The sequence below is a fragment of the Cygnus atratus genome, chromosome Z, assembly GCF_013377495.2.
Source record: "Cygnus atratus isolate AKBS03 ecotype Queensland, Australia chromosome Z, CAtr_DNAZoo_HiC_assembly, whole genome shotgun sequence".
NCBI classification, from domain to species: domain Eukaryota; kingdom Metazoa; phylum Chordata; class Aves; order Anseriformes; family Anatidae; genus Cygnus; species Cygnus atratus.
This window is the reverse complement of record NC_066396.1, coordinates 34,396,162-34,422,177: the sequence shown is the minus strand read 5'-3', so window position 1 is coordinate 34,422,177 and position 26,016 is coordinate 34,396,162. Positions and strand designations below refer to the sequence as shown.

The 26,016-nt window shown below is 41.2% G+C and overlaps 1 protein-coding gene across 1 annotated transcript in view; it reads left to right on the top strand.

The window, feature by feature from the left end:
• The first annotated feature begins 413 nt into the window (after positions 1-413).
• Positions 414-26,016, top strand: part of FREM1 (FRAS1 related extracellular matrix 1) — a 69,581-nt gene continuing 43,978 nt past the window's right edge. The window contains 8 exon segments of the mRNA XM_035569734.2: positions 414-477; positions 12,941-13,443; positions 17,838-17,932; positions 18,519-18,820; positions 19,287-19,483; positions 20,082-20,405; positions 22,333-22,441; positions 23,655-23,786. Of these exon segments, the coding sequence (XP_035425627.1) occupies positions 13,213-13,443; positions 17,838-17,932; positions 18,519-18,820; positions 19,287-19,483; positions 20,082-20,405; positions 22,333-22,441; positions 23,655-23,786 (1,390 nt within the window). The 5' untranslated portion in view covers positions 414-477; positions 12,941-13,212.

Sequence of the window (26,016 nt, the reverse complement as noted above, 5' to 3'; positions counted from 1 at the left end):
AGCAAAAGTGGGGAGAAAAAATGAGCAAGCATTATTCACAGGAGTTCAGTTTCTAGTCCCAACAGATTTAACTAGCAGAAGGGAAAGGGAAGATCCGGGGCTGGCTGCCAGAGAGGCATTGCTGAGTGTAAACACTGCAAGGCATCTCAAAATGCCCTTATCATAGGGAGCCCAAAAGCATTTGTACTCTGGGGCTCTGCAGCCAGGAGCAGTCTTGCAAGTAAAGAGTGTTTATTGTCAAATTTTAGTACAAAGGAAACTACAGCCAAGCTGACCAAAAAGACTGGAATTTCATCTCTCTCTCTCTCTCTCTCTCTCTCTCTCTCCCTCCCTCCCTCCCTCCCTCTGTCGCCCACTCATTGGATTTCTTTCTCTGCCAGCCTTTTTAAACCAGAGACTACCAGGTCAGTGACATTCATTATTCGTTTCATTTTAGTATGATCTTGTGTTCAGCCTCCTGGACTAATATTGCTACCCGTAAGTATCTGTTTCAGGTTTGTTGTATATGCTGAATGCTATTGTGTTTGTGCTTGTAATATTTAAATGCTTAACAAATGTTGCACCAAGGCAATCAGACAGCAATTTTTTGAACTTGGGGTGGTTGAAAGCTCAGTTCTGACTTAGAAGGGAAACAGGCGCTGGGTTTTGCTGGTTGTTTAGTAGACCCATGGAAGTTAAGGGTTCCAAGTAGCTTAGTTTAACTTAAGATTCAAGTTGATACAGATTTCTTAACTGTGCTGGCTTTCTTCCACCAGGACTAATAAAACTTTATGCTTTTATATTTTATAAGAGCTTGGAAACAGTAAGAGTTCTTTTCTTAAAATTGTCTTTTTAATAAAAACACACTGAGAGAGAGAAATGTATTACGAAGCACTGGAAAACATCATGAAAACTTTTGCTATTAGTAAGTCTGCCCAAAGGATATATTATTTAACTGGAAGAATTTGTTTTTAAATGAATGCTTTAAAATTGTAGACTTTTATTTTGCAGGAGATATCTGCAAGGCTTTTCACATTTTTGTGTGTTTAGACAGCTGACTTTACTCATCTGATTTAGATGGCTGCTCATTGGTCATATATGTGTGTAAATGTTTGTTTCTGAACACACAAGAACACAGCCTGCACAGTCTTTTAATTTCTTGCTCATTTTTATTCACTTATGTATACTTAAACTCTAAAACAGCTTTTAGAGATTAGTTTCTCTCACTCTGTGTTGTTCTGAGATGCTTCAAAAAGTCCTGCAGACAATTATACATAGCTTCTTGAAGTATTTATTAAAAGGGTATTTTGCAAGTTATGTGTTTGCTGCCTAAAGAGTTCTAGTAGTTCATCATCTCAGTTAACTCAGAGCTACTCATTACTTTAGGCAAAACGCATGCCTGCTGGTGACATGTGTCCAGTGTGTCCGTGGGATGCACTGATACTGGAAATCACCAGTTCTTTGCACAGTGAAAGAGTACATGCATCTGTAGAAGTTGTCCCATCTTCTTTCTCTTACTTGGGCATTACTGTTGTGAGCCTGCCAGCATTTTCATTGTGATTCTTCTGTATGGTTTATTTTAATAATAACATGACTGCATGCAGATTGTTTTGCTCTAGAGAATAAGCTGGTTTGCATCTGGGCACCTTTAGATTTTGACCATTTTCTCTAGCACTGATCCCTGCTCTGGGAAGAGTTAGGCAAGTATAATGACAAATGAATAAACAAGTTCCTGAACAATGACTTGAATTTTTAAGTGGAATTACCTCATGCCTGTTCCCTCATTAAATTCATTTTCTGCAGTCCTCGAAGTGCTTTTCTGTGATAATGTTTATGATACTAATTACAGGGCAAGAAGAATGAATGTATTCATGGGGAAAAGAAATACTGACCTCTGACTTCATCGTCAATCTAACAGTGAATTTAGATGGCAACAATATGTGTAGTAAAAACAGCACAGTAACGTAGCACATGCTAGTCAATTAATGCTACATTAAAAGTGGGATCTGCTTGATTACACTTGTTGAGCAGAAAGAGACAGTAAGCATATCATTCTTGATGAATACTTTAACTTTGCTTTTCTCTGTCTCTCTCCGAGATTCTGTGGCCACTGCTTGTGGACCCTGATTTACTTATCTCCTGCCATTGGCTGTGTGGTCTGCAATTATTGTAGCGAGGGTGTCCGTCACAACTTTGTGATTTCACAACTTGCAATATGAGATCCCTGGTGTGATTCAGCTGCGTTTTGTGCAGTTGGACAAAAGACTTGAATAGACTATGTTTGGGAAGTTGTTAAACAGTCCTTAATGAAATGTGCTCTTTCTGTCTCTAGCTGCTATCATCACCTGCAACAGCATTTCAAAGAACTCTAGTAGCTGGCTGTGACAATAAACTGTAGCTGGAGCATGTGTGATTTTCTGCCAAATATAGCCTCCAGTTGTCTAAAACCATTATACCATTGACCGCATGAGCAGACAGGCTGTAGCTGCAGTGTGCAGGCACCCTGAATGCAGAAGGATATAACTTTGTCAATAAAAATCTGTTAATGAAAGAAGGACTGTGTGGTTTTGGATCTACAATAATTTCAATAAGGTGTGCTACTATTTGATTTAGTGCATTCTCTCTGTTTGTTAAATATAATTTGCATGTAATAATACCACTTTTATGTTACATTATGGATTTCACAGAACTTCAAAATCTCTTGATTTGTATGTAGGGAACATCAAGCCCCCTCGCACAACTTTGTAAACCTAAATTTGTGTCTGTTCTAAATTTGTCCTCTTGCCTTTAGGTATCAGTATAAACAGGAAGGAATTGCTCTTTGGAGACTCATCTTTTTCAGCCAGAGTATAGCAGTAATCTTGGTGAAAATCTCAAATGAGTCTCTAAGTTTCACATGTCTAAGGCTCAGAGAGATGAACTAAGACACCGTGATTGTGGGAAAGTGTAAACTATACCATCTACCAGCTGTTAAAATTTAAGCATTCGAGAAAATCCTGTGTGTAGCATGTGCAGAAGACTGCAACGCTTGTTTAGTCCTGTGAGATGCAGTACACCCTTCAGTGAGCTTGTCTGTGCAGAGCAGCCTGCAAAATCTTCCTTTGCAGAAATTCAAAACCTCTGCCATCAGCTTCAAGGCTCACCAGCTTTTTCCCCCACACTCAGAAAACCAGCCAACCAATAACACTGCGTAAAGAAATTATTCTAAAAACATCAAAACCACATGCTGTGCTCCTAGTAAGTTTTTATCCATACAAGGGTGTCAGCCAGAGGTGGAAGCCCACAGCTGTCCGTGCAGGACAAGGCTGGGTGTGATCACACAGCTTCCTCAGTACATGAGCAGATGCACGACACTGCGGAGAGGTGCAGTGTGTCAGTGGTGTTGCATTTCATCACCACAGCCTGATGATTGTTTCACAGAGGTATCACACCATGTAGTTCATGGTGTAGTGAAACAAGGTCACTACCAGGCAGCTGGTCACAGGCTCCCTGTCTCCTCACTTTTCTCTTCCTTGCACAGAAGGCTTTTTCTGTTCCTATTCCATGGGCTTTCACACCCCCAGGCCTTTGGGTCAGGGATGCATTCATTCACTGGTGTAGTTGCTTTGCCATGGGCTGAGCTCATCTAGCACCTCACACTTGAGGTGTGTCCATAGCTCGCAAAGGTCATGGAAAAGTATGGGGCTGCAGAGCCAGCTTTGTGTTGTCATGTTAACTACTGAGCGCAGTGCCCTAATTTTTGCCTTTGCTTGCCAAACTCATGGTTCAAGGTTAGGCAAATACTTTTATCCTTCTAACACCAACATGATAATCGTTGACTAATCCTAGGTAGCCTGCTTAGGTAGCCTGCTTAGGTAGCCTGCTAGGTAGCCTGCTTTTAAGGCTTTTGACACCGTTCCCCACAACATTCTCCTCAAGAAACTGGCTGCTCGGGGCTTGGACTGGCGTACGCTTCGCTGGGTTAGAAACTGGCTGGATAGCTGGGCCCAGAGAGTAGTGGTGAATGCAGTCAAATCTGGTTGGAGGCTGGTCACAAGTGGTGTCCCCCAGGGCTCGGTACTGGGGCCGGTCCTCTTTAATATCTTTATCGATGATCTGGATGAGGGCGTCCAGTGCACCCTCAGTAAGTTTGCAGATGACACCAAGTTAGGTGCGTGTGTCGATCTGCTCGAGGGCAGGAAGGCTCTGCAGGAGGATCTGGATAGGCTGGACCGATGGGCTGAGGTCAACTGTATGAAGTTCAACAAGGCCAAGTGCTGGGTCCTGCACCTGGGGCGCAACAACCCCAAGCAGAGCTACAGGCTGGGAGATGAGTGGTTGGAAAGCTGCCTGGCCGAGAAGGACCTGGGAGTATTGGTTGATAGTCGGCTGAATATGAGGCAGCAGTGTGCTCAGGTGGCCAAGAAGGCCAACAGCATCCTGGCCTGTATAAGAAGCAGTGTGGCCAGCAGGTCTAGGGAAGTGATTGTCCCCCTGTACTCGGCTCTGGTGAGGCCGCACCTTGAGTACTGTGTTCAGTTTTGGGCCCCTCGCTACAGGAAGGACATGGACGTGCTCGAGCGAGTCCAGAGAAGGGCGACCAAGCTGGTGAGGGGTCTGGAGAACAAGTCTTACGAGGAGCGGCTGAGGGAGCTGGGCTTGTTCAGCCTGGAGAAGAGGAGGATCAGGGGTGACCTTATTGCTCTCTACAGTTACCTTAAAGGAGGCTGTAGTGAGGTGGGGGTTGGTCTGTTCTCCCACGTGCCTGGTGACAGGACGAGGGGGAATGGGCGAAAGTTGCGACAGGGGAGTTTTAGGTTGGATGTTAGGAAGTACTTCTTTACCGAAAGGGTTATTAAGCATTGGAACGGGCTGCCCAGGGAGGTGGTGGAGTCACCATCCCTGGAGGTCTTTAAAAGACGTTTAGATGTAGAGCTTAGCGATATGGTTTAGTGGAGTACTTAGTGTTAGGTCGGAGGTTGGACTCGATGATCTTGAGGTCTCTTCCAACCTAGAAATCTGTGTCTGTGTCTGTGTCTTATGTTTCACTCGTTTCTTTTCTATCCATAGCTAGTTAATTGCTAAAATGAAACATCTACTTGAAGTTAAAATCTCTTGGGAAATTTCCTCTAGCCATTACACTTGCCTTCTTTCACCCATCCACAGTTTCCATTATTAGAGGTAGTTTTCGTTTTTACTTTTGAGTCATTTCTGTGTGGACCAGGGGAAACCACTCGTCTACCCACTTGCTTGACTTCTCTACTGTTAGGAAGAGTCGTTCTTATTCTCTCTCTGCAGTGCATATGATTATATACAAAGCCAAAAGAATGGCTTATCTAGCAGTTGTTCTAGTCCTTTCATTTTACTATTTTCACCAGTTTTCCCCTAGTTTTTACCCCCTCTCTCATAACAAAGAGTCTCCAGGATTTCTCTCCATTCTTGTACAGAAAGAGGAGAGGGAGAGAGATTAAACAACTTCCTGAGCTTCACAGTTGTGTCATACTCTTATGAAAGTACCACCAAGACACTAAACTAAAATAAAAGCAAACAAACAAACAAAAGCGGTAAAAAACACAGTGGATTGTGTTACTGTCTACACTGAGAAGTAGCCTACTCCCTTTAATTGCTGACAGAACAACTTCTTGCTGTATCTGAATGGTTTAAATAAAATTATAAGTGGAAATATCCAAATCTTCTGAAAGGTTAATTAGTCCTGGAAATGGCAAAGTGGTTGGCTTGTTCTGTGTTTCTCCTAGGCTGGCTTTACCTCCCTGCAAACAGATGTCTTCTGTAGCTTTATGCTGCCAAGGGGAAGATGGGAAATCAGTGAGTGCTCAGTCCCAGGAGCATGAGGGTGATGTGCAGGAAAATATCATACTAACAGCATCAGCGGAGGAACCTCTCTGGAAGTTGGGGTGTTTTATGGAGTTCCTCAAACAGCTGTCAAAAAGATATAATAATTTATTTATCTGAGTCATGTCTGCATTGCACTCTGTTCCAATTCAGTGTTCATGTCTGGTGGAGCATGGTAGCCAGAGTGTGGCAATGCCTACTTATGTAAAGGTCTTAAAAACATAAAGAGCAACTAAGAAAAAAAATCATTTCATTTTTATCCTTCCCATCTGTGCTTAAAAGAACCGAAGGTAAGGACATTTTCATTGTTCTGTTTGGGATAAGATATTTACCTGTTCAGAAAATGCAGTTTAGGTATTAGTCTCTTGTCGATAGGAAAACAATAGCCAAGACTTGATTTTCTTTGCTTTTTCAGTTGTCTTTGGTAAATTAGACATCTGCCAACACTACGATCTCTATCGCAAAATTTAATGTACTTCTAACACTATAAGCAGATATATTTAACACTTAAAAGGGCACTGTGCTGAAGATGGTGTCTAAGCGGCAACTGCAATCAATAGCTTCTTCTTGTTAGTCTCAGCCTGGGATCCTGACCTGCTCTGCCTTTTCAACAGTACGCTGTGAGATGGTTATGTGCCAAGCTGTTATGTATCCCTGCTACTGGTTGATTTAAAGTCTTTCTCTCAGCATTCCTCTTCCCCTCGACTGTCCTGCCGCTAACTCCCCTAGCCCCCCAGTTGCCCTCTGCACCTTAACTCTGTTTAACGGGAAGGGAGGGCCTTGCAGCTGCAGCTTGCTGCAGAAGGGGTCTCATAACAGGTTAGAAATGGAAAGGGTTTTCAGCAAGGGCTACTGAGGAACTCTGTGGAAAATAATAATTTGGTTTTCCATTACCTCTCAGTCCTCACTCCTGGCGCTGAGCCCCAGGTATTTGATTATGGAAGGGATCCTGTCCGCATGGTGAAACTAGCACCCTGCTCCTTCCCCCTTGCCTTAAGGTCCAATACCTCACATTACACTGCATTAATGTTTATGAGATCACATTCAGATTTTTCTCCTCAGCTTCTTGTCTGTCTTTGTGTAACACCAAATATGCTTTCAATCTTATGGTGGCCCTTCGGCAAATGGGGGATACTGCTATACTCAGTTTCCACCACCTAATACCCTAAGCTTGGATGAATCATAATTTAGTTTATGGGATTAACAACGACACACTGAGAATGAACACTGAAGTAAAAACTAACCTCTGTAAACTGAAACTATATCAGGTTTTAATCTTAGAATCAATATCTGTAATGTGGAAGAGAGTAGAATAAAGAACAATTTTTTGTTTCTTTGCTTATTTTTTTGTTTCTTTATACTCTAAGTATTATGCCACTGCTACAAGAGGACAACAGAGAAACTCTAATGACCTGCATATATCTGATGTGCTTTACATCCTTCAACTGTTTTCCTTGATGAAGATAAGTCAATAGACAAAAAATACTTTGCATAAAGATGCACAGGATTTGTGAAAAAGTGTATAGGACTTTGTTTACAGACCAAAACTGAGAAGGGAAGAAAAGAAGAAAACTGCTACCTAGCATTCCTTAACTCAGCAAATACCTTGTTGAATACTTAGTTTCACTGTGGCCTATAATCTTTGTTTGTAGTGTGCAGAGCTAAGACGTTAAATAGCAAACAGTCCAACGGTGCATGGGTTAATTGCACGTTCTGAAGTGACAATCCCCTAATTGAATATTTTAGGGTCCTCTCATTGCCCTGGGGTAAGTTTTAATTGCTGTAATAATATTTATCTCATTTCCTAGAAATCGTGCAAGGAGCAACAATTTGTTCTCTTTAATTCTGCCTTCTTAAAAAAATCCCATGGTCTTTTTTTTTTTTTTTGGTAAACTTTTCTTTGGTGTTCATTAAAGCAAATCAGGCCTACTCCCAGCCCAAACCAATCATGTTCTATAATCTCTTTTAAGCTTTGTGAAAGAAGAGGGCAATTTCAAATGCTATTGTTCTGTGAAATCTCCCAGGCAGCAGAGATTTTGTCACACAGTTTAAAGTCTCATCCTAAAGTCACAGCTCCTAAAGTCTCATCCAAAGCTCACTGAAGACTTTGGATGTCATTGAAACTTGGCTTATGGTCGCTTGTGTTTACAATTCTTTTAGTAAGGTTTTAAGTATTACAACTGAGAGCTATCTCCCCACCCCCCACCCCAGTCTTATTTTCAGTAGTTTTGCATTAGTAGAAGTGTATCTAAATCTTTGGGATTAGTCTTTATTTACCTAACATTAGCTCCCCCCAGATTCAGACTCAGGGATACCTGCCTTTATAGCTTTAAATAAAAAAGAAGTGCTGGAAACCTTTCCACCAGCTTATTAATATTTACATTCTTTAAAATTTCATTCAGAGTTGCAATGATAAATTTTGTTTGCAAAGATTATCTAAAAGACCAGATGTACTTTGACATGGTTCTGGAGGTACACAGCTGAGAGTTTCTGTATGTACCTCTGGATGGGTTCTGCATAGATGTCTAGCTTTCCATAGTTCATAGATACTTTTAAGGGACAAACACAGTTCTCCAGATTCTGAAGACAGTTAACACTTGAGAAATTTACACTAGTTAATGCTAAATTGAGAAGTTCTGTCAGAAATTTTGTGATAGTGATAACTCTACAACAGTGTTTGAGTCCTTCCCTTCCCTTCCCTTCCCTTCCCTTCCCTTCCCTTCCCTTCCCTTCCCTTCCCTTCCCTTCCCTTCCCTTCCCTTCCCTTCCCTTCCCTTCCCTTCCCTTCCCTTCCCTTCCCTTCCCTTCCCTTCCCTTCCCTTCCCTTCCCTTCCCTTCCCTTCCCTTCCCTTCCCTTCCCTTCCCTTCCCTTCCCTTCCCTTCCCTTCCCTTCCCTTCCCTTCCCTTCCCTTCCCTTCCCTTCCCTTCCCTTCCCTTCCCTTCCCTTCCCTTCCCTTCCCTTCCCTTCCCTTCCCCTCCCCTCCCCTCCCCTCCCCTCCCCTCCCCTCCCCTCCTCTCCCCTCCCCTCTTCAAAGTCATTTGTAGTTGGTGGGAACACTTATGCTTGTAATTAACCATTGCATATTTTTTCACATGTGCACCAGCAGCCTTGAGGGAAAACTAGTTCTAGCATTTGGAGGAAATGTTTAACAAACCACATCAGACGTTCTCAGTCACTCTCCTCTAAACTGTACCCAATGTGCTCTACTCCACTCTTAGCTCATCAGAGTCACACCAATGCCTCCTCAGAGGCTGCTTCTCCCTCTCCCTTCTTGCTCCCCTGGGATCATCTGCAGAGCAGGGCAAAGGTCTGCTGGTAGACAAGGAGCTCTTCGGAGTTCCCCTTGCTGAGTGTCCCTTGCACAGTGCCTTGTACACATCCTTGGGGTGATGTTTTGCACCAAGAAGAATATCCATTGTCCAAATTGCCAGAGGTGGACTCCTTTTCCAGGTTCCCAGTTTATTTCAGGCAGTTTTTCTCTGGCAGTGTCAGATTGGCAAATCCACCTCTAGTCATGTCAAAGGATGCCTCTTTCTTTGTCAACACACTTCTTATGCTAGTACGGTTTTATATTGGATCTCACAGGAATTACTGGACAGTCTGCAGGGTACAATGCAGTGTTTCAGAAAAACACAGAGGGTAATTCACTTGGGTCCTGGGATCCAGAAAGTTGTATCATTCCGGCTGAGAATCATAGCACGACTTAGGGTGTAAAAGACCCCTGCAGGTAAATTCCACCATAGAGACTCCACAGCCTCTCTGGGTGACCTGTTCCACTGGCAGTGCTCTCTGTGGATTTCTCTTCCCTAATATCTAATTGGAATTTCCCTTGTTGTGAATTTTGTTTGTTGCATCTTACTTCTTTGCTGTTCACATCCAGGTTCTCTGCACTCCTTTGTTAGACATCTGAAAGCAGATATAAGATTGTCCCATAGCCTTCGCTTCTTCAGGCTAAACAAACCCAGCTGTGTTGTCCCCTCTTCATAAATCATGTGCTCCAGACCCTTGACTATTCATAACCCTGCCAAGAGATAGCAACTAATATATAATACAGTGATGAACTGTTATGTCTGTTTTGCTTCTCAGACCTAAGCTGCTAGGTCCTATTTCTGTGAGCTTGGTAAGCACACAACTCACCTGGAGTTCAGCTATTTTACTCTATAGCCAAACCTTTAGAAAATCAATGAGGAAACATCTTAGTCTAAAAACACTGCACTAATCTTCCTAATGCATTGTTAATGAACTTTGTGATTTCATTAAGCATCTAAGTTTATATGAAATATTGCAGCATATTTGGAAGTAATACCTCAGTATCCTTCATTCTGGAAACATAAGTGACACAAGAAGGAATAGGAGGGATGAATCAGGCTTAGTGATGATATTAAGGGTAGAGCAGTAGGGAAGCTGTAAGCAATTTAGAAGGGCCACAAAAAAAAGTGGCATCACCAGCTGTGGTACATCCACATACATCCACTACGAAATTGGACAAAATGCTCCTGGCTCCACTGGGAGCCTTTCTGCTCTTAGTGTTTTTGATGCAGGGTAAGAAAAGGCAGTGAATAAACCACTGCACATGCCTCAGGTTTATACCTGCACTCAGTCTTGGGTTTTATAGCCCAGGCACCAGAATGTAGATCAACCTGAGCTTAACCACAGTGAGCTGTGGATGTCTCTACAAGAGCAATGCTCTGACAGTGCTTGTTTGAGAGATACAGCTGGCTTTCTCTTTCATAAGCATGTATGGAACATGTAAAGAGAACAATATATTTGCTGAACACTGTCACTGCTGGACTGGAGCTTAGGCTGCATCAAGGTACAAGGTGCTTTTGTGGTAGCCATTCAGGTGGGAGTAAAGACTGTCCAGGCTATATATTTTTTTTTCTTTTTCTATTCCTTTTTTTTTTTTGGTCTCCTCCTCCTCCTCCTCCTTTTCCTCCTCCTCCTCTTCTTCCTCCTCCTCCTCCTCTTCCTCCACCTCTTTCTCCTCCTCTTCCGACAATTTAAAATCCACTGCAGTCCCTCTGCCAGGAGTTTCCTGCTGGCCAAGGATTCTGGCATGCCTGAAGCCTGAGGAGGCATTAAGCACAGCATCTTCTTGAGCCATATGTGAAGGAGGTTGTTTCAGCCCAGTCCTTGCCATGCTAGATTCAGGAAGTAAGATGAGGGCAGGGCAAGTGAAGCAGGTCTTCACTCAGAACATCTGTCCATGCTTTGCAACTGATATTTTAAGGAAACATAGTGTATTTCTGAAAAATGCTAGCATTCCGTGCACTAGGTGATAAATGCCAGTCAGATATTCAGGCTAAAAGGGTGCATGTGCTGAAAACTGTACTTTTTCACTTGGAAAAAGCCTGAGGTCTAATTTGTTTTCCTCCCCCTCTTTCCATGCTGTCCTTTATGGAATTGCTGACTGTCTTTCAAAACTGTGAATTACAGGAAGAAGAGTGCTGACTCAGATGTGCTCATTTTGATGATGTGTCATGCACACTCATCCAACAGAAAGAAACAAAAATTAGCATATATTTTGGGTACATTTATATATTAGGATTTTAGTAAAATCTGTATGTGTAAGTAAATGCTTTTAAATAAGTTGAGCTTTTTATTTCAATTTTAATTTTATTTATTTATTTATTTATTTTCTGGAACACATTAAAAAACGTGATGAAATCATGAATTTCATTCTCCTTTCTCTACCTAGAATTCTACATTTTCTCCTAGACTTTTTCAGACTGAGAAAGCTGCATATTTTAGACCAAACTGCAAAGATTTTTAGATAAAAAGCCAGAAAACTAGAGTTAAGATCTGGGGTCCATAGTCAACATACATCTAACTTTAAACATATGTTAGTCCCAGTGTCTTCAGTTTTAAATCTGGGCTGAAGTGAGTGGATCTGTCTTGTATTACTTTAGGGAGGGGATAATCTTTAACAAATTCTAACTGCCATTTGTTCACTGAACCATAGAACTGAGCTGATGGCTATGTACAAGTGTAGACTGTTCAAAAGGTCACTCTGCAGATAACAGTAGAGTGAACACTTGTCTGTGAATAATAATGAAAGAAATATAAAGAGATACATGGATTTTTTTATTTTTATTTTTATTTTTAAATTAATATTCAGGAAAGCTCACTGTTGGCAGGGTCATATTTACACTGTGTGAACCAGTAGTCAGAGCACTAAACTTTTACAAGAAACTGAAGGAATCCTGATGCTTTAATAGCTTGTAATTGCTCAGGATCTAGATTTAATTAAATCAATATTATTGCCTATTCTTTGGGCCACAGATCCAGTTACTTTGGAGGGTTGTATAAGGGTCTTATAAGGATTTCAGAACTGCTTGGTCAATGACAGAAGAACCAAGCTTTCTTATGAAGTTATAAACATGAAAAAGGAGATTAGCTGTAACTAGGGGCATGAGAGACCTTGTGTAATTTTATTTGTCTTGTTGTCTATCGTTCCCTATTACTACTTTGTTTTTTTTATTATTATTATTTTTTAATTCAGTTCAGACTGATTACTATACTTTTTTTTTTTGAAAAAGAAAAAATTCAGCTTTGCAGTGCAGTATCATATATCTCTTAACATTGTGGGATAGTCAGTCACTGTAGTAGGAAGAGTAGAGAGTACTAGGAACATGTTTTGAGCTAAAGGTTGAGTTTTTTCGTCCACATTCAATGTCACAGAAAAAATGTATTTAACAAAAAGCCACACTTCCCTTATTCTACTTTATTCTACTATTTACATTGAATCTGGACAAAGGCCTACTTTTCTGCACTTTGAAATTACCTGAATACTCATACACTTTGATTAATATGCTACTCAGTAAAACTAACATTGTCCAGTGGTAAAAATGGCTGGTAGCAGAGGATCCTACATACCAAATGTTTATTTGTGAAAATGTCTGGAGTGCACAGTGAGAGCTTATCTGTTGAGGGAGAAGTCTCATTAGTACATAGCTAATTTTCTGAGCATATATGTTCTTAATGGTGTTCAAAGGTAAAGTTCATTTGTTGATTGAAATTAAATTGCAATTATAATGAATTATAAGGAAATGTGTTTGCTTGCTTGCTTGCTTGTTTGTTTTTAAGAGATGCTAAATGCCTTATACATTTTTTTTCTCTTTTTTAAAGGATTAACAAACCTTAGAAGTACTCTGAGAACACATTTATCATTTCGTCTGGCTTGACTAATGAATTTTATAAAAACCCAAGGATATTTTGAAAGGTCTCTGTCCAAATTTCAGTCAAGAGATGCATCTTAATAGAAAACGTGGTACATTTTATCCTGTGACTAATGTTTTGGTCCTTCATTATATGGTGTAAATCTGCTGGCGGAGGAAGAGAAGACCACTTTCATCAAGAACATTTTCACTAGTGGAAAAGAGCTGGTGTACCCTAATAATATGAAGCCATTTGAGAAAACCTGGTTGTTGCCACTGCTGTCCATTCTCCTAAGAGTTGTCTGCTCCTCCTTTATTAGTGTCAACCTTGGCATGAAAGTGATGAAGGGACAGTCTGTCTTCCTGTCAGAAGATGACCTCAAGTTCTCCATCCCCAGAGAGAAGGACGTGTGCAAAGTTGAAGTTGTGATAAATGAGCCAATAACACAGAGGGTTGGGAAACTAACTCCACAGGTATTTGGGCCCTGCTGTGCTGCTCTGCGTGTCTGCCTGTGTACAAGTATGGGAGAAAGTAGGAAGTGTTGCTTTCTGTAAGATTTTTTGTGGCAGTGGTTAAATTGCATAGAACTGACTGTTTTATGTGAATGAGATTCAACTTTTTGTTAAAGTTAGCCAGCTGACAGAGGATTGCACCCCTGAAATTGAAAAGTTGAGCTCAGTAACATGCATACATGAAAGTGGGTCTGGTCAGAGTCTCCTTTCACAAATGAAGAATGGGTATTTCAGAACTTTTGGTTATGAGACCTCTTCCAATCTCTCAGCTGCCTGTTTTTCTACCATAAGGATATCCACCGTCCCTTGGGTAATGCAGAGCCAGCTAGAGCATTTTGCATTTTAGTCATGCAGCCACTACCTTGGGAGCAATTAAGAAAAAAAAATCATCACATACAATAAACACATTGTGTACAGTATTGTTTGCTGCACTCTGCAACAGCCAAATTGCTAACAGATGGCAAATATATTAAAAAAAATTGTTTTCTTTTAAAATCTCAAGCTTGTAGGAATGATGAAATATATTTCACATACCACCGTTCACTCATTTGCCTCACAAATCTCTCCATTGAAGTCATAGTAGGAGGGAGCTGGAAGTAACTGGCATGAAAATATAATGGTAGAGGTAGATTAATGGCTTTAAAATGAACCATAACCAAACAGCTTTTGTCTGTTTCTCTAAAGTTTTGTTAATTGTACCATATAGCATACTCGACTATATTTGTGTATGTGTCTAGATTTTTAAACACTCTCCCTGAGGTTTGTGGTGGTCTCTGCAGAAGCACCAGCCTCAGAAAGTTTTTCAGAGCTTCTGGCGTGGTCATCAACATTATTTTTTACACCATTTTGCACCACAATTACTTCTGCCAAACCAGGACATTCACGCCAGGGAAAACAGCAGGTGATGAACAGGTTAACACATTAGCTTCTCCAGAGATTGGTCCCAGGAAGTTCAGTACCTCTGCTGGAAGGCTCTGCAGAGAACCCTCTTCTCTGAGCTCGGGGGTTTGTACAGCATTTTTTTCTCTCCACTTCCCCAGCCTTGCCTGGTCCACTAGGAGAAAAAGAGAGTCTTACACACCGCATTGCCAGTAGACTGTTTCTGTATGCAAGGCTGCTGACTGAGAAATTGACCTTACTCTTTGCTTTCATTTTTTCTTAAATACCTAGGGTCCTTGCCTTTCTCTGCTCCCAACCCCACCTCTGTTAAGTGAAGTGCTCATCCTTTCATGGTCCCATTTCTAGCCCAGGCACACAAACACCTCTTGGAGGCTGCAGGTGCACCTCACCTGGAAGAATGAACTCTCGTGGGCAGGTGGACACAGGGTACCAAGACAGAGAAGGGCTGTGCCTGCTAGTGGTGTGGGGATACCTCCCCTGGATGGGTGCTGGCCTGAGTGACATCCCAATAGGAAAGGTGCCTTCTCCTCCCCTTTGTAGCCACATGGAGGTGAGACCACTGCAAACATGCTTCCAAGTGGGTTTCTCCATGGACACTGCCAGAGAATTAGGCAGTCTGCTTGTCTCAAGTCATATTCTCCAGCTGGGAAAGAACAAGATGCCATTTGTAGGATAAGACCTTCTCTTTTCAATGGTACACTCAAATGTGCTGTCTGATCTTTAACCATTCCTGTAACAACATGCCAGAGTCTGGCCATCCTGGTGCCACTTATGCTCTTTCTACCAGGAAATTCTACCGCCTGAAAATCTCTCTGATCTGATCTATTTTACTGCCATTAAAGTGAGTAATGTACTAGGAATGTGTGACAATTTAATTATAATTTGTAATTGAAAAGCAGTTGAAGTGGAAAAAAAAACAAATCTCTATAGTAATTAGGAAAAGATTTAGATCTCCTTTGTTTTACCCAGTGAATTTATAGACAATTAGAGTTGCCTGCTCATATAAAAGGAAAACATATTAGGAAACATAAAGCAGATGTTTCTTTTTGCAAAGCAGACTGAGTCTTATACACATATAAAATAATCAGTCAGTGGTAACAGACCTTTGTGGAAAGGTCCTTCATCTTCTATCCCCTTGTTATCAATTAAGAGGTGGAACTAATGATGTCTTATAAAGAAAGAAATAATTTCTTTGATATGAATAACCACCTCCTCGGTTGTAGGCAGTCTTCTCTTGTAAGAACAGGGATGCATCAGCTGAGGAGCCAATTGTCAGGTGCAGGTCAGGTCTACTTGTCACCAAAAACACTACAGACCTTGAGGGCTCTTCACTGGTTTATATCAGTGAAGAATCTCATCATCAGTGTATGTTACTAAACTACAGGAAGGTATAGTATGAGTGACTTTCCTATATAAAGTGCATATTTTTGTTTAGCTTGACACACCACTAAAAACTGTCTTTGACTTTTTTTTTCTTCTAGAATATCACTGAAGACTAATTCATTACTTAACTATATCACCTTCCTTTGTGTTAGCTTGCATAAAAAAGAGAAGATAATAAGTAAGAAAAGGGCATATTATTTGCTGAATACTGAAAAATAGCAAAATATATTTCTAAAACATGTGAAAACAACACAGCAGAACAAACACAGCATAGTTCAAACATTGATTCTATATAAAGCATTTTTTCATGAACTTTCCTTGTCCTTTTTTTCCTAAGTAGCCTCAACAAACAAAAATCAGTCATACTATCTGTAACACCATATATTGTGGATTGTTCCAAGATTATTTTGGCCAGTTGGAATAGGGTGGTAAATCCATGTATATGTGTCTGATAAACAACTAATTCATTACTTACTGAAAAATTATGATTTTGTACAATCTGCTTCTTGGTAAAAGTTAAAAGCAGGGAATACATTTTAAAATCACTAGAAATATGCAACAATTACCACGCAGCTTGAGCCTCTGAGAGTAACTTCAGTGAAAATGGACACTGCCAGTAATAACGAAAGTGATGAAGGGACATTAGATGAACTCTAATTTCTAAATTTCTGATTGCTAATGTGCAATTAACAGAAGTGCATCCCAACTATTTCATTGATTTACATTGAAAGATGTAAGAACTACTGACCTTTGTTTCTATGTAGCCCTTACACAGCATTAGAACTTCCATCTTGCTGTACTACTACTACTACTACTACTACTACTACTACTGCTACTACTACTACTACTACTACTACTACTGAGAGCATTACTTTATTTTTACATTGAAATTCAGAGCATCTAAAAAATTTCTCTGTTTACAACACTTACAGTCAGCATTTCAGAATCTCACCAAAAAGCCCTTTCAATTTTACCATCCTCCAGAGCAGCTGGGAGATGTAGCTAATTAAGGCAATCCACTCCATTTTCTTTACTCTTTTACTGTATTTTAAGAAATGACTGGTAGTATGAAATAACTACTTTCTGCAAAAAGCCCTTACTTGCCAGTCAACTGCACATGTGTTAATTCTGATTGGTTATGACCTCATCAGAACTATTGGTGAATGCTAAACAGATTTTATTTTAGTACACAGAGGAAAAAAATCATGTGTGAATATTGCTCATAGAAACTGAATCAAAAACACATTTAACTCTGCAGTGAAACACACAAGAAATGATTAGCTTCTGCCCTGTTGCTGACACTTACATGTTCTTTCTGTAGATATGAAATATTGATTATCCTCTGTCTATGCATGGGATGTGCAAGGGTTCCCTCTTATCACAAGGATAACTTGGAAATGATCTTATCAATGCTAGGAGCTTTCAGTCATTAAACTCTGTTAAAAATTATAACTGCATGTAACTTACCAGACACTCAAACTGGCATATGTGAGGACATATCATATCAAACTGGCGTATGTGAGGACATATCAATCATATGCCCCAAAATCTAAATCTCTCTTGTGAAGAATGGGCATATCAGAACCCTCCAGAGCAATATATATATATATATAATATATATATAAAGGATTTAATGTTTAAACTAGATACAGCATAAACAACTTGTAAAGCTATTAAATGCAATGTTATCCTTCAGAAACTGTTGGCAGTTCAGATCAGTTGCAGTCCTTCCTATGAGCACAACTGTATCCATACACCCACACGCTGAGGTGGTGGATAAGTGTGTGCTAATCTGGCTGTTGAGCTGCAGGGGAAAGAAGGGACTTGGTGGCATGAGAAAATCACCTTTATATGCCTTTCTAACTGCAGAGCGCCAGCATCCCCACATTGCTCTTGGTGCTCTGGATCTCTCTGGGAGACCAAAAAATGGGTAAATACCTATTTACAGAAATACACTGCAGATTAGAAATTTCCTTAGGCTGATGCATTCCTGATAGCCAGAAAGAACAGCAACAGAAGTTATGAAGTTATCTTCCTTGACAGTGTTGTACTTGTCTGTTCTTCCTCCATAGGTTTTTGATTGCCACTTCCTTCCTAATGAAGTCAAATATACCCACAATGGTTGTCCAATTTTAGATGAAGACATGGTCATGCTCAGGCTGTACAGGTAAGCAGCACTGGATCACACTGGATCATCACACTTTATTGTTACAAGGAATGCAATTTTGTAATGAAGAGCAAGCAGTCCATTTTTCAGGGTAAAAGCAGGTTCTGCTGTACACGTGGTAACTACATAGATTCAGCAGCAGCATCGTTAATGAACAGCTGACCATCTGTTTACAGGAACATTTTTCATGATATATTTCAGATACACTGTGAAAATGTGTTTGTTAGTATTGCTAAATATTATATACTGCTTGTTCATTACAGAAAGCCAGTGATTATTCTTTTTGTTATTGAAAGTGGCATGAGTACTTTAAAAGCATGGCATGTCCTGTGCTTTACTGCTGACAGGGACACAGACCCTTGGGTATAAACAACAAATAGCTTATTCCTTCGCTGACAACCTTTTTACAAGCATGAAGAGGTGGGCAGTTGTGTTGGACACCTCATGTTCTCTGCAGATCTGGGATTTGAGAGCACATGAATGAAAGGGGTTCAAGTAATTCAGTTTAGAAAGTGAGGCTAATGTCAAATTCACAGAGAGTGACAGATGGGATGAAGCATAATTCATTTCCTCCTATCACTTGCAGGTTTACAGAAACTGAAACGTTTGTAGAAACATTCACCCTTCATGTACAGTTACTTGAGCCAGACTGTAACATCATCAAAATGCGCTCCCGAGCCCTGGAGGTGCCCGAGTACTATGGTCTGTCCAGGGCAATTGACAAGAATGTCCTCACTTTTGACTACGACAGGAAGATAAATCTGGAATGTACCATTTCCATAACCTCTTCGGAAACCCACCTGCCTGCTCATGGCCAGCTCATCATGGGGGAAGTGCAGCAGGAACAGCTTCGTGGGGATCAGCCACAGAGCTTCTTCCCTGGCCCTAGTACGAAGTGCTTTAGCCGTTTATGTTAGCAGGTTCAAAGGGACCTGGCAGACTGCATTTGCTGTTTGCTCCAGACATGCTGGGTAGGAGTGGGTCATGTGAAGTTTAACAAACAGCTTGAGCTATCTTGGAAACTGAAAGGGTCATGAAGTTTGTGTGGGGCAAAATGCAGCTCACAAATGGTCAGTAATCCCCTAACAGGAATCTGGTTTTGGCTCTGAGACCTGTAGACCAATGTGATGGCTTTGGGAGTGCCAAAACCCAGTAGAAACAGCAGAGGGAGTTGTTGGAGGAAGCATCTTGCCAAGGACCAAGGGAGTCCGGAGATGGAAAAGCTCAGCTGAGAGCAAAATCCTGTAGGATAAATTGGGTCAGGAAATCGGGGTTAGTTTAGCCTAGTGAACAGGCTTCCTGTATTGGTTTCTGCTCAGTTAACTGTTTCACTATGGCTTCTGTTGGGTTACAGAGCACAGCCCAGGCCAGCAGTGCAGAAATGGGAGCTGTATGCTGGGAGTGGGAGTCATCCACAACACAAAAATGAGCTGTGAAGAGTTTCTGAGGATGGGGATTCGATATCAGCACCTTGACCCTCCCTCACCGGACACTGATTATATTCCTGTGAGGTTGGATCTCACAGACAGCAGAAGCAAAACTCTGCACAAGGTAGACTTCTATGCAACTTACAATATCTGTCTTCCTGGTTTCAAAAAAAAAAATATATATATATATTTAATTATTTTTACAGTGTTGCCAGCTGGGCAAATTACATGCATTATCTTTATGTCCCTATGCTACAGAGAAACACCTCTGTCTGTTTACTGGCAGTCATCAGTAGTTTAGCCTGAAAGCAAAATTAATCCTGGCATAATTCCACCCCTTTACAGAGCATGAAGTGCACTGCTCTCAACATATATAGTAATTAATAAGCTAAGAGCTGTGTGAGCATTTTCAGTTAATAATAATTAATGACTCATGTGCATGTTTCTGTCAGGTAAAATTATTCATGAAACTCACATCAAATTAGGCAAGTTGTTTCAGCCCAAAATTAAAACCACAACGAAGACAAGTGAACCTGGAAGACTTTTCCTGAGGTATAAATATTTTACTTTAGGCATTTTATCATGAAAATGTTTAAATTCTTTTCAGAATAATTTATTGCTTTAACAAGTGCCCCAATTAGCTATGTGAAGGTAACGGAAATTGAATTTATGTTGTTTGCTTCACTTTGTCCTTTCAGTTCTCCTTTTTCTCCCTGTTATAGACTGAATATGCATGGCTCCCTGTTCAGATTAAAGGCGCTATTCCCAATCAAGTTCCCAAACCTGCTCTGGGGGCCAAGTTCTTCCTGGAAGTAGACCAATTTATTTTAACCTCCATTACAACCACAACAGTTGATGCTGAAGACAATGAAACTCCAAAGTCCCTGCTTGTGTTCAACATTACCAAGCCACCTCTGCAGGGCTTCATCACTCATTTATCAGACCACACAAAACCTGTTGGCTCCTTCACATGGAAGGATCTCAGTGAAATGCTCATTGCTTATCAGCCTCCAAATAACAGCCACACAGAGAGGAGGAGTTATGAGGTAACAGTGTAAAACATGAACATTTGCTGTTTTTCATCTCCTTGCAATTCGTTAATCTATAAATAAATGCATTCATTTGTAATGGATATTTTTCAGAACAAAACATACTGTTTCTCTAACTATATGCAATACAGGAACTGAGATTATATATTTTACCACTTTCACCTATGACTCATTAGCTTACCAGTCTAACACAAACCATGTCTTTGTTGCTCGCTACTTTAGGAATTTCTTTGAACTCAAAGATTTTTATCCCTTCTGTCTGAAAATATCTAAAAACAATTTTCTTTTTGTTTCTTCTTCTTCTTCTTCTTCTTCTTCTTCTTCTTCTTCTTCTTCTTCTTCTTCTTCTTTCTTTCTTCTTCTTCTGAAGATCTGGCGTCTGCAGGTCTGTAGTAAGTAAACAACTAAACAGTGTAAATCTGTGAGACCAAGGCTGCAGGAATACATTTATGTATTATGGGAAGGAACTGAGCACCACTTCTACCTTTCCCATGTTTGCTGCTAGCAATGTTTCACCCTCCAGATCTGCCAGAGAGTGATGAAGATGAATGTCTCCCACTTTGGGTCCAGTGATTTTTTAGTAATCAGGACATTTTGTGGAATTCAGTAGTGTGCCATTACTCTGAGAAATAAGCAATAGCCATAGAATGGGAGGAAGATAAATTATTTAAAGAAAAATATAAATATTCTGAAATTAAATCTGATGAAATAGTTAAGAAAAAAAAATAGTTGCTGTTAAAGCAATGAAACTGTCTGAAGAAAAGCAAAATCAGAGAAAGGTAAGCTGGAGAAAGGGTGGACTGGACTGGAAAGCAGAGCAGCAGTAGTACGTGTTGGCTCCTGATGCTGACAGTGTGCCTCTTTTAACCTCAACTGTCAGAGGAACCTCCTTTTTGCTGTTTCCTTAGTGTGAGTAGCAGTCATCCTACCAAACTCTCTGCTCTGTAAGTGCCTCTTCTCCATCCCACTTTCGGCATTGACTGCTGATTTAAGAATTTCTGGGCAATTGAAGAGTTTGACCTTCCCTTCCCTTCCCTTCCCTTCCCTTCCCTTCCCTTCCCTTCCCTTCCCTTCCCTTCCCTTCCCTTCCCTTCCCTTCCCTTCCCTTCCCTTCCCTTCCCTTCCCTTCCCTTCCCTTCCCTTCCCTTCCCTTCCCTTCCCTTCCCTTCCCTTCCCTTCCCTTCCCTTCCCTTCCCTTCCCTTCCCTTCCCGTACCTTCCCTTCCCTTCCCGTACCTTCCCGTACCTTCCCGTACCTTCCCTTCCCTTCCCTTCCCTTCCCTTCCCTTCCCTTCCCTTCCCTTCCCTTCCCTTCCCTTCCCTTCCCTTCCCTTCCCTTCCCTTCCCTTCCCTTCCCTTCCCTTCCCTTCCCTTCCCTTCCCTTCCCTTCCCTTCCCTTCCCTTCCCTTCCCTTCCCTTCCCTTCCCTTCCCTTCCCTTCCCTTCCCTTCCCTTTATTCACTTCCCTTTCACTTCCTTTTTTTTTCCTTTTTTTTTTTTGTGCCAGTACATATCTTTTTTTCAAAATATTTTTTTCCTCCTACAGGTATCAATAAAGGGGGAAGTGCCCCTTCTCCCCTTTATTATTGCTATCAAAAAGTTTTGTGTTAATTGCAGTATTAATTATACCCCAACCAACAATAAAAATGCTCACCTTTCCCATCAATTTCTACACATTGCAGATTACCTCCATTTGCTGTCAAGAACACAGAAGACAGATACTTAATCTAGTACAGAATCTCAAAGACTCTTTACAAGCTAAACTGACTTTTGTTTGTTACTTTATTATCAGATGTTAAAATCTCCTAGGATGTATCACTGAGATAAGAACACACTGTATGTGTTTTGGTGTACAGTTGGTTTTCAGGCTCTTTTTTTTTTTTTTTTTTTTTTTTTTGTCCAATAAACTCTCTGTTTTTTCAACAGCTAGAGGTTGAGGTTCATGACTTCTACTTTGAAAGGAGTTTACCTATCACAGTGCATCTTTCTATCAGGACAGCAGATACAAATGCTCCTCGGGTTTCATGGAATACAGGTGAGATTTCTTTTACTCAGTTTATTCTACAGAATTGCTCACAGTCTGGACATGGCATTTGACAGAGCTCTAAAATTCAGACCTACTCCTGGAGCTTAAGGATCATGAAACTCAAGGAGTGTAAATCTATTTTTTTTTCTTTATCTGTTTTGGGAAGGAAATGTTATAGAAACTTAAAGAAATGTTCAGTTGCAACTGGGATAAAAAATGAACTAAGAAGAGTTAAAGGAAAATCAGGATTTCTGTATACAGCATTTTCTTCAATAACGTACTGGACATAAAAGAATATAAGTAATAAAGACAAATATGTGATTAGAGTAAGAGTTGTAGGATAGAGAAGAGTGTCAGAAAAGCCAAGGCTGATTGGTATTGCTCAAAGTAGAAGTCTGGAAAAATGAATAACTAGAAGAAGAGGATTCAGGAACTAGAAGAATATTCTTTTTCAAAACTCTATGGAAAATGAGATGGTAAAGCAGTAGAAAGGAGGCTGGAAAAGGAAGGCTGGGAACTGATGAAAAGTGGAATGAGAAAGTACCAGTGCTAAAAAGTAAGCACATAGAATAGATATATCAAACTGGAGTTGAGAAGAGAAAAAAAGCAAGGGAAAAAAAAAGTCCCCAGTACAGTGCACAAGGAGTGACTTGTGGATGACATCAGTGTTGGGTTACAATGTAGAAACACAGAGCAGGGCATGATACACCATCAGCAGTTTGAAGCCTGGAAACAGAATAGGGTTAAAGCTAATTCAAATAAGTTTATAGTACCTCCACTTGGAGAAGGGACAGGCTTTTCTATCCACAGTGAAATCTGCATCGATATTTAGCCACAAAAGGCAATATATTTTCAAATACAGACTCACTAAGAAAGTTGAGTCCCCAGTTTCAGACATTGTGAGATCTCAGGTGCAATACTACAATTTGTGCAAACATCCAGAAATCTGTCTAGCTAGTCTGTTGAGTAATTGGGAACCAGTATATGTTATTTCTCTGAAAAAAAAAAAACCAAAAATCCTTAAAGGCAATTGACTAAGGTAAAGATACCGGAAGAAAAGCTGATATAAAATTTTTAAGCTGCTCTTGAAATGTCTGTATCAGGCAGATACATGGATGGGACTAGATGTGTTTTTTTTCCTGATTGTAGAAACATTCAGAAAGGGATACTGAGGGCCTTGAATGTTGCAGATGCTTTTGTAAAGTAACACTGGTCTTTGCAGGCCTCAACCTCCTGGAAGGACAATCCCGACCGATCACATGGCAACACTTCCAAATTGTAGACAATGATGACATCCAAAATGTTCGCTTGGTCACAGTTGACGGCTTACAGCATGGGCGGCTCACAGTGAGAGGTAAATCATTGTTTAGACTTGGCTGGGAAACACCTTCTCTAGGGACAACTGGCTATGGTAACGTGATGGTAAAGAAGATGCTGACAGAGTCTGTTGTATGTCACTCCCTGCTGAGGGCAGCCAGCATGAAAGCCAGATTTATAAGGGAATGAAGGTGCAGAAGGGAACAGCAGGATGTACACGAAGAATTTCAAAAGTTCAAAAGTTCATAATGAAAGCCAGTTGCATAGCTCACACACTTTTGCAAACAGTATATTTATGTTGTCTCCATCATAAAGTGGGAAAGACTTGTAAGTCTGGCATTTTGCGTATATGCCACTTTCATTTGAAAATGAAATTGGTTCTTATTTTCTTCACTGTAGGTGAATTCAGCTCAAGTGAGGTAATGCGAGTAACCATGGGCAGCAGCCCTGTTACTGCCAGTTCTCACCAGGGATGGGTGAGCTCCCCGATGGCTGTGATCCCTCCACAGAACCAGAGAAATGCCAGCATAGTCAGACATTTCCCCGTGCTGCTCAAAGACAGCAGGAAAGCCAGGGATATGGGAGTGCTGCTTCTGCAGCACTCACCTCCAGAAAGAAAAGGAAAAGCAGAGCCAGAGGGCAGCCAGCTCTGCAATGAACCGAGGAGCAAGAATCCAGCACAGCCCTGTGCCGGTCTGTCCCGGCCCCGCGGCTCTGGGCAGCCCAGCGCTGCACCTCTGGGCAGGCTTGATGGTAGGCTTGAGCTCCCTCTGCTGATCGGCCTCCTCCATTGCAACCATGCAATAAATACTACAGTTAAAACAAAACAGAACACACAAAAAACAAACAAAAACATTATTTAACTTTTTACTTTCTTAACATTCATTTAAATCCCAAAGCTGAAATTTTAAAGAAATCAGCTATGCTGTTGTAGAGCAGGCATGGCCTAGGTCAAATTTGGTTTCTACATTTTCTTCTTAAGTACTGACGATGCTTAAGGAATGCTGAATTGTCTTGATTTGTTGACAAATACAGACAACATTTGGATAGGTTTGTTGTTTAACAGCATCTTTAAAGGTTTAATTTAAAAAGAGGAAATTAATTTACACTTCTAATTCATTAACCTGCTGCAAGTTCCATATAACTATTTTTTCTTTGAAATCTCAAGAGTCATCTCAGTACTGGTCTCTTTGGGAAAGAATATAGGTAAAAGAAATCACTCTGCTGTCGGCAGGGTGGAAAGGTGCTGCCACTCTTAATGCCGGCTTTTTGACAGTTAAATATTTTTCAGTAAAATGTACAGCCTAGAAACTCAAAGCAAGCATTCAAAGAAAAGGGAAAGGTGGTGCTTGGAATTTGCTGGGAACAGAAGCTGTTGAGAAGTACATTTTCCCTCAGGAAACCCCTGCTGTGCAGTTGCGGGCCTCAAGGGATCGGCCTCCTGCCAGCCTACGGGCAGACTCCCCATGTCCAGCTGTGCCAGACAGGCTGTGGCAGGAGCAGGAGCAGCCAGGCTGGCCGAGCCTTGGCAGCAAGCAGGGCCCGAGCCCAGGCCCCTGTGGTGGTGGCAGTGGTGTTCCTGCCTGCAGTGCCGTGGGCCTGCTCTGCTTCCCTCAGGCCACCCTGTGACAGATGCTTCTTGTCCAGTGACCATGCGTGGTTCTCATTTTTGTGTCATTTATGCGTAGGCACGTGTGGAGGAAGCTGTAACTGCAATTTTTAGTGGTTGCCTTTCTGGTCTGGCAAACACCAGCTGGTGCTCACACACTAAAGGAAGGCCCCATGTTTAGCCTTCCAGCTGCACTGTCACTCCTTTAATGCTGCTGGAAGATGGCCTGAGCCAGTGCCCACTGAACCCCACCGGCTGCGGGAGCAATGAATCAACCCAATGTTTTGAGTGCTTGTGTGATAGGTCTGGTAATCCCAGTCCTCGGGCTAAAGGAAAGCCCTGAAAGCAAAAGGAATATAGGGTGTTTCTCCCTGCCTCCTGTCACCTTTAACAGGCTTTTGTTTGATGGGGATGTAGTTATGACTGCATCCTAAAGTCTGCCTATAATTCTCTTCAAGTAAGGCACAAAGGGAGAAGTGTGAAAGCACCTGTACCTGCAGCTGTAGGTGTCTCTGCGGAGGTCACACAGAATGGAGGGCCAAAAATATTTTCTTTGGAGGCCCTTGGTAGACGATTTTGTCCTGCACCAGCCTGGAGTTCACAGAACTTTTAACCTGCCTGAAATATTTGTGTGTGTATAACACATCCAGTGAAGTAG